General features: G+C 34.6%; 1 protein-coding gene across 1 annotated transcript in view; it reads right to left on the reverse strand.

Annotated features, from left to right (window-relative positions):
• The window catches only part of LOC138180149 (RNA-binding protein 33), a 34,184-nt gene extending 27,355 nt beyond the window's left edge, over nt 1-6,829 (reverse strand). Inside the window, exons 1-2 of the mRNA XM_069113704.1 lie at nt 6,695-6,829; nt 6,111-6,562 (exon numbers count right to left, since the gene is read on the reverse strand). Of these exons, the coding sequence (XP_068969805.1) occupies nt 6,111-6,230 (120 nt within the window). The 5' untranslated portion in view covers nt 6,231-6,562; nt 6,695-6,829. The remainder of the gene's footprint in view (nt 1-6,110; nt 6,563-6,694) is intronic.
• Between the last annotated feature and the right edge of the window lie 2,768 nt (nt 6,830-9,597).

Below are 9,597 nucleotides of genomic sequence, written 5' to 3' on the forward strand. Positions count from 1 at the left end.
GATATTAATAAACTGACATTCAATAATAAATATTTATGCACAAGTATATTTTTAAGCTTCAAACGATTCGATTCTAAGATTTGCTGTACTGTTTGATTTGCAAGGCTGTCACGTATAATCGCGATTATTCGTTAGAATTAAAAGGTATAACAAACAGGTAAAACGTTTTGTAGAAATGAACACGAGTAAATTAAAGGATTAAAGTTCAAAAAGCCATGTCGAGTGACTCAGTTACGCCTAGATGTACGGGACTTCATTTTTAGCACGTAAAGATAGCTGTTGTGTCTAATTAAAATGTAGGAAGAGTATTAGAAACGCCTGTCCCTCTTCCGCCATCCAAACATTTCATGTCTCGATATGGACAAACCTGATGTACGCTTGGAAATTCTGTGACAATTAGTGTAATTATTTTCACCATCGTTAAATATGATAAAAATCTATTAATCTATTTTTTCTTATATAACTTTAAAGTAGATTTAATAAATAGATTATTAGAAAAATAATAAACACACAATTTAAATCGTTACGAAAATATAAATATATGTTGACAAATAAAGAGATATATTTATATGTATGTATGATCCTGTTTCAAGAAACTTCCAAAGCTAATTAACGATCACGGAAGAATGTTGGAAATAACTTCGGTTCTTCCGCGAAGACGGTATTGAAATATGTACGTATATATTTTGACTTATGTAAGAGACATCTTGCTCATGCTAAGTCGTGTAAACGCGCGAAGCTATCATAAAAGCAAACGGGCTAAGCCATCGTTTTAGAATATTTTACAAACGATTCCTTTTTCTTCGAGATAAAAATTTCATTCCACATATTTGAATAGAAAATATATTTTAGAAAGTATAACGTAATGAGAATTCTAAATTATAGAACTCGTGTAAAGAACTCCAGCTACGTGAAATTATTAAATTGAAAACTCTAAAGTGTAGCCTATTTCGTATGTAAGAAATGTTGCAAATGGATATTCGTTGAGTAATACCGCACAATTTCTAGAAAAAAACCGCTGCTGAAGGAGAAGGTATACGCATATCGTAAAGGATCATGTTACGTAATATCGCAGGAAATTCAAGTTTCAATTACTTGCTACTCAAATAATAGCAGGATGGTCATATTATGAAATGATTACTATCTACGCGTCGTGTGCTCCCAACTTTATCCCGCAGGTGACTCCAAACCAAGCATTAAAGTCTCCAAGCTCACTCGATATGCGTATTGCACCGTCGTTCAAGATTGAATTCTTTATAAACTGAAAATCGAATCTCTTTGGTATTTGAATCAAATAATATTCAAAACGCATATATCTAAATACATGAATATAAATAATTATTGGTATCTATGTTATCTTATTTTAGCTATATTATTAAAATTAGTGAAATTATATATTCAGCTATTCTATTACAAATACAAACTTCGATTTAAATTACAAAGAGGAAGAGATAGAAGAGACGAATGTAAGCAAATCTTGAACCACTTTGTCGAAGTTGAATAAATCGTATTTATGAGGAAATCTACAATTTAAGCGATTTAACGTCTACGAAAATTCTATTCGATAAATTTGCAAGTAAACCACGGAGCATACAATTTTCATCGATTCTATAATCGTAGTAATTTCTTGGAAAACGTAATTGTCCCGATGCCAACGGTGCTTGCCTCCATAGACGATATGTAAATTCAATACTTGTGAATTCCGTACAACCCGAATAGTACGATTCTAGTCACGCTTCGATTGAAAAAGAAACGCAGTTTAAATCGCTGCAGGTGAAATCTGTCAGTCTTACAAATGTTTTCAATGGCCGGTATTTGCCTCGCGATGAGGACGGTGCAGTTGGTACTGGTTGGTACGTCGTTGTCGACCAAATACCGTTTTCAAATTTTGTAATTATATGAATTACTGATAGAAACATGAAGAAACGTTACTTTAAAGCATTAAAGCAAGAGATTATGATATATAGCAGTTAACCACGAAAGTTTACGATGATTATTTCAACTATTTCTTTTCTTTTCAATATATTTTATGTCTCAGTCATTTTATCTTTTTGTAGCTTTTTGACACATAAAAATATTTTTTGACATATAAAAGAATACGTACAATTTTATCAAGAATAAAAAAGATAGATAAAATAAACTACGCAAAACTTTCTTCGAAGACGAAGAAGTTTTATGTAAGAATCATTTTATTTTGTAACAAGATAATACGAATATGCGTAATAAAAAGATGTGCAAAATAAACTACGTAAAAGTGTTTTGCAGATAAGAATGTGAAATATTACTTTTGGTCGTGGACAAGTGAAGTCGTGTTTTTGTTTTAACGTTTCAAGGACAAGAATTCTTTATGTAACCAAATTGAAACAAACATTGACGTCATGGCGAATACGTGTTTCCCGCAATGGAAAATTTGGACTCTACATTAAAGCTTTGAGAATCTAGAAACAAAAGGCAATTCAACAGTAGCCATGGAAGTTTCTAACAGTGGCGAATGGTTGCGTTCACCGGTGGTAGAAAGTTTCCGGTTTTAACGAAATAAACGAATGAAAAAAAAGCGTGGCCGACGTTGAAAATGAAACCACGTCGTGCATGATTTTTCAAAACGTATCGCGTCACGCGAATGAAACATGGAAGTTCAATTAGCCAGAGATAGAATTTCCATGTTTCGAAAAAATCGAAAAACCAATCCAGATGATTTATTGCATATAAGATTATGGCATTTTTTAAACTAAGACAAACGATATTTAACTGCGGGAGATGTAACTGAATAGAAAATACAGTTGTAATTCTATTCTATGATTATCAAATCAAATATTTTATTTCTAATTCATAGACTAAATTTAAAGAAGGTTCTCACGGTAGTTTCCATTCTTCTTTTCTGCAATGTGAGCTAACTGTTTTCTCGAACTCTCATTGAGAAATTACTCGCCTATGACAGTGCATTTATTTACTTCGAACGGATGCACACACGAACATACTGTCACATACTGCCACGGTAAACATGAATTATGAGCACTGTCATTTACGTCCCCTAAGTATCATCCATTTCTCTGGGATTTCCTACTGCAACTGTATTTTCAAGCAGATAATTAAACGACAAATTGCCTTTCCTTCATTATCTTTAATCCCATATTATTTTCTATCCTTTATTTAATTTCTCAACTACGTTAAACATACTCGAAATTAGAGCTTGGAAACAGAGCAATATTTTAGCATTTGTGTAAACTAAATTTCTTTCAAATTGCAGCAACAACGTTAAAAAATGAAAAACGAAATTTTGTTAGATTTTCTAATTAATCTCTTCGCGAATAGAAGAAAATTTCCAAACAATTAAGACCGAATACGATACAGTACAAAGCTGCACAGCGTAATAAGCAATCAATCTTGAAAGGATCTACATTCAACGTTTCATGGAGACTTTCATTTTACACCGACACTTTTAACAATTGCAACGGTTATTGACAGAGAAAGTAGGCAATTAATTAAACGACAAATTCTTTCACCCGTACCGGTGCGTTTCATTTCGTGGAAAAATAAATCATTGAAACACGTTTCGAGTCTACTATTCCTTATCTAATTATAGAATATCATGTTCGCGGAAATTACCAGGTATAAAACGCGACAAGATCGCTTTGCCCGTGGGTCGCTTCTTCCGTTTACGTAGGCGACTTTTGATCGATCAAGCAAATAAATAAACGTACATATATGGTAGCGTGGTTCGCGCAATTAAGCTTGTCCAGAAACTTTCACGGAAGTGCCTTACTGTACGGATTTCCGCGCTCTTTCATAAAATACCAACCAAACAACGTCCTCGATACAAAATGTATCAAAGCCAGAACGAATTTTAGTCGCGGTATAATTCAGCGTTTCCGTTGCATGACGAAACATCTGTCTCGATCTATCTCCTCTACCCTGTAATTTATAAAGGCAGATAAGCAGAATTAATTCTGATAATCAGCCACTTACGCACTGTAAATTGTTTTACCTTAAGTGAAACTTGGTTCTTACGTTATATAACTCCCTTCGTAATTTCCAAACGAATATCTACAGATTCTATTTTAGCAAGCTTCTATTTTAGCTTTCTACTTGAAGGAAAAGAAATCATATAATTGTAAAAAGATAACGATATCTACGTAGATGTTTATAGCAAAAGTGGAGGTAAGTAATTTTATACGTCAAAATTATAAGGTACTCGTTTTACTTCTCATTTTATGTCTGTAGAGAAATTGTAATCGATATTAATGAAAATTTGTTATAATGAAGAAAATTGTTCATTCAAAGGGAATAATGTAAATATTGCGCTCCTAAAGAAAATTCATTTGCGTTTGTGGATCAATCCATTGACAATTTATCATGCACGTTGAGTCTGTATACATATTTTACTTATATACCATAGATATCTACCTAATTTTGTTATTGTGACGCATCAATTTCCTGAGAATCTAACGACTAAAGGAAAAAAGCTACAGGAAATTTTCGAGCCACTATACACATATATAATTTTTAAATTTCTTACTGTGTGTATAGCAGAAATTTCAAACATAAAAATATATACATCCTTTTTACAGCAATTCAAAATGTGATCGCTTTATCGAATTCTCAATGGGTTAATAATAAAAATGGGCATTTATTTTCGATAGAGACGTATCAGATGTATCCACCATTATGTATTTGTAAATTATTTTGAATATAACCATCAAGAGATTTTTATCCAAAATAAAATATTGAAATGAAACAGCACTAATTGCAAAGTAGTTTTAGTTACCGAAGATTATTACCGAACTACCAGAAAAATTAGCACCTTCGTATTCATGTCGGTAGGCGGAAATAATATTATGATCTTATTCTAAGATTTACGTTGGTCACGTCCTTGCACATATTTTTACAGCTCCGTCGTGACAATTTTCCTGTACTGGCCTTGCTGTGCAAAACACATGCATTCATAAATCTAATCGACTCGTTGGAATTTTGTTATCAGAAATTACTACATTTATGCTTCCTGTTTAATCGATCGAGAACAAATAGCGTACCAACATCATTGCATCGAAATTCTATTTCTATCTTTACGTAAGCTCGCTTTATTTCATTAATTATGGCTAGCATAATGGTAAATGTATCGAGTCTTGTCCAAGAATATAATCTATAAAGCAGCACTAACGAAATATACATTGCATAACACAGATACACGTATTGTGGTAAAAAAAATGATAAACAAACGAGAGGAGAAATGAAAATTGCTAGTTACACGCGATTATATTATACGAACAGTTGGATAATTTATTTGTTAAAATTTTCTCGCTGTTTCTTGCATCCTATTCATCATATTTTTACAAATTAAAAATACTCTAAATGTCTTCTCTTTATAAATTTCTAGTAACGTAAAAAACACTAATTTTTAAATATTTATTTAAAGATGTGAATCTTAAAAAGAATTGTCTTTCTATTTGAATAAATGTTAATTAGTAATCATCTTTATCGCATGTGTATAATATTGCTGCCAACGTGATCACTATCGATGCTCAAACAATCCCATGTTCCGGAGTCACGTACCATGTCGAATTGTTTTTAAACTGTAAATTCTATCTGGTACACCCGTTCCAAAGTAGAAGGCTCTATTATTAGCAATAGTCGTTTGAAGTTATGACACAATATTTAAATAAAACGAACTCGATCTCTGCATCGGATCAAATGAAAAATCAAAAGTCACTGTTCATAATCGACAGAAGACTCTATTACTATAATAATCGCAGTCATATTGAAATACATGGTAGGACATTTAATTAAAACAAAACCAAGCCCTGCGTTACGATTAAAAGATCAGAGTTCGATACTTTTAATCAACGGAAGACTGTGTCTTTTATGCTGCGAGATTGAGTGCGATTAGAAAATCGCAGCTCAAAGCTATTTTATGAAACCATTGACAACAGAATCCTGCGTTCTAAATAATTCTGAATCTCGACCAGTCATGGAATACATTGACCAGACAACCTCGATTCACCGTCTTACTACTCCTATTCCAAAAACAAAAGAAGCTGTCTCGCTCGGCGAGCTGCCACGAAAATAAAGGAATTCTCTTAATTCCCTTGATCCAAAGAAAGCTGAAGGCTTACCGGTGGCGGTTCGGTAGTGGAGTACACCTCGCTGGGTGCGTAATTGCTATGAGGCGGATGAGGCATCTTCTCCGAGACGACGGCAACAGTTGCCAAGGAATCCGGCTGTTCCTTTTCCATCTTCCCTGGTACCTTTATCTTCTTCTTCCAAAGGCACTGATCGACTAAATGACTCTGACTACGACCGATACCTTTCTTGCTGTACGTGGTATCTCGAAAAATCCTCTCTCTTCTCCTCGATCGACGAGAACACTTCGATGTCGATCGCTCGGCGAATCGACGAGCAGTGAGCGGCCAGCACCGTCTGACACCGCTAGCTTAGGGTTACCCCCACCAGCTGTTGAAGCTGCTGAACCTTCTGGTACACCTTTCCGATGGGTATGTCTTCTGGTACCAAGGTGTACCTCAGCGTGTTCTCGTTGTCGGACTTTCTAAACAGCTCCAGCGTGTACCTGTACGTTCGTGGGCGAGACCGAAATATCAATACGTGTGCATATGCGAGTGTGAGCAAGCGTGCATATGCGTGAATATTCCGTATATATGTACGTAAACATCAGGTGTGTATGTGCGTGAATGTAACGTACGTGTCCGAAGCTATCCCACCATGGATCGCGCTAGGTTGGTATCCCCGTGTGGGGATCAACGTTCGAACGCCAAGTTTTGCAATGTTTTTCTCGTCCCCTGCCCTCCACCTGCTGCTGCACTCCTCCGCCCCCACCTTCAACTGGCTGGCTCGTATTCCGTTTTTCCCCAGCTTTGGCCAAATTGCATCAACCTGACGGACGAGCCCTGGAACGGAGACGGGACTGTTTTTGAATGTGGAACTCTCACTGGTTGGACTTTTAAAGGACATATGGTTATTTAGCGCGCGTGCGTGTGCGAGCTGCATGCGAGGTAGCTTGTTTCGCCGGGCAAGAGAAGCGTAATTGGAAAGGCGCCGCCGGTTTTCGGGAAAGGCGATTAAACATTTTCTCTTTGCCGAGATGTAAATCGCGGTCGCGTGATAGCGGCGCATAGAGCAGATGTTGCGAATGTCTAGTAGACTACATCAGATACATTACATTTGTTAGAAATAATATCGTCTTACCGTTATACTTATTGTTACTTGAACACCTCAGAAGCGAAATTGGCCAACTCGACTTTTTGCTGATTTTCTAATTTCGCTATACCAGTGGACGATTAACGTCGAATTCACGAGAAACAAATTTCATAGATTCGCTTATCGCAAGAAGATAGCATAAATCAGGAATAGTAAATCCTAATGTAAATTTATAAAATAATGCTTGTGGCATCGTCACTTTCTTGTACCTTTTGATTTATGCAGTTTGACGATTGATGATTTATCAACGGCGCGCTTATTGCAGAATGATAAGTGTGATTGTAATTAATTAGTAACATGATCGTAGAATCTTAAATATGTTATTATTATAGACGCAAGCTAGAAAGAAGGAATATATCCTGTTTACTTAATAATTTATAAAATAAAAAGCCCTTATTTTATAAATAATAAATGTATCATATAAGAAAAAACGTATTACTTGGTAAGATATAGAATAATAAGCTCTCTGGCTGATTGCGATTAAACTAAGTGTATAATATGGTTTGTTCATGAAATATGAATGGCTAAAACAGAGTATAAGAGAACATACGAACATCTGTGTTACGTGTTACATCAATCCTCACAATGTGTACTGCTTAATGATATTTAACGAAACTTTGTTATCTTAACGCAGTTGTAATAGCAATTATACAACTATTTTCTTTCTCTTACCACAGCAAAAATAATATTTTAATAATAATATATAATAAAATATAATAATAAATAATATATAATAATTTAATAATAATATAATAATAAAATGAAACATGTCTTTTATATTGTTAACTTAAAACAATGTGAAGTTTATCATCGTACATTGTCAAAAATAAAGTGAAAGGTTCTGTTCCTATTGTAAAATAATTTCTATCTTACTTTTATATTTCTGCACATCTAAGTTTAATTATCGCGTTCAGCAGCTGTTGAATCGTTATTTAACGTAAAAGAGAGAGAGAGAAATTATGTAAAGAATCACGTTCGAATCAACGCTGTTCATTCACTGACTCGCAAATCGTAACGCATCGCGTGCACCTTGCAGTAGCTTACATTTTCTTCCCTGGCAATCGCGAACAAGATATCCTTGCTGACGCGGCAGAGTTTAAAGAAACGCTAAATTCATGAATAACAATTTTCCATCACTCTCGAGAAAGAAATATGTTAACAAGCAACTCACACAATTTACACGGCTCGTCAGCTGTAAGTGATTTAACTTTCTTGTACCAGTTCCCACTTATTTTTCCATTATAGAACCAATTAATTAATCTTGAATAACGAAGCGATTAATTGTCCTCTACAATTATATCGAATCATTCTTTTCCCTCGAGTCTCTTTGAAACTGAAAAGAATCCGAAGTATATCGATTGGATCGTCCTCTACTCAAAAGCTTCTGTAATCGTGAAATTGAAAATTATTAAAAGTCCTTAAATACGAATACCTTGAATTCAAAATTAATGAATTTTGACGATATAAGCATCGTAAAATATTCGAAATCGAGCTTTGTAAACGTAACTATCATAAGGTTCAAAATTGATAAATTTTACAGATACGAACAAGATATAATTTCTTTTGAAAAGAAAAGAATGTAACGAATGAAGGTAAAAAAATAGGAAAACGACGATATAAAAACGATCTTCTCTTTTCTCTCTCTCTCTCTCTGAATAAATCTCTGAAATAAATCTCTGAATAAATAAATTCCCAGAATCAAGATATTGGCGATTTCTGTGACGAGTCAACTCGTCTTTCCCAATTAAGATCTTCGTGATCCAAATCTCAAATGATCAAAAGAAAGAAGAAAATCGATAAACAAATGATTTGTTCGGGTTAAGCTTGGCACGACAAACGTGAATACATCGTAGAAGCGACGTAATCTGTATACAGGAAGTGACCGGCCAGAAGAACCGAGGAAGTTCATATTACAGTGTTCGTTAAATGTCAGATGGGTACGTATGCGTGACAGTGAACAGAATGGAGAGCCATCGGGAGAGATGATAGGAGGAAGCGTTGAAAGTCTTTTGTTTATCGACATTCATTTAATAGACGAGCAACAGCCGAGTGCTTTCGAAATTTCACGTCATTAACTCATTCAGAATTTGTAATTTAACTGTGCCGTATCTAGGCGCGGAGAAGCATCTTTTACAGCTCCAATACTTTCTGACGAATGCTAAGCTCATTCCTGACAACTCTTTGTGTTTGCGATATTTGATTTACGATCGGTTTATATGTGAACGTTTCGGTTCTTAAAGAACTAAAGTTAGTTGGTTTGCAACTCTTGTAAACTTGGTAAATTTTTATACTAATTTTTGTTCTATCATTAGTATAGACCAATGGAATATAGTATTAGGTTGTTCAAAAAGTGTCTTTCTTTTACAGATACGTCTTTTACAACGATGC

The sequence above is a fragment of the Bombus flavifrons genome, chromosome 1, assembly GCF_040668555.2.
Source record: "Bombus flavifrons isolate JBK064 chromosome 1, iyBomFlav1_principal, whole genome shotgun sequence".
NCBI classification, from domain to species: Eukaryota; Metazoa; Arthropoda; class Insecta; order Hymenoptera; family Apidae; genus Bombus; species Bombus flavifrons.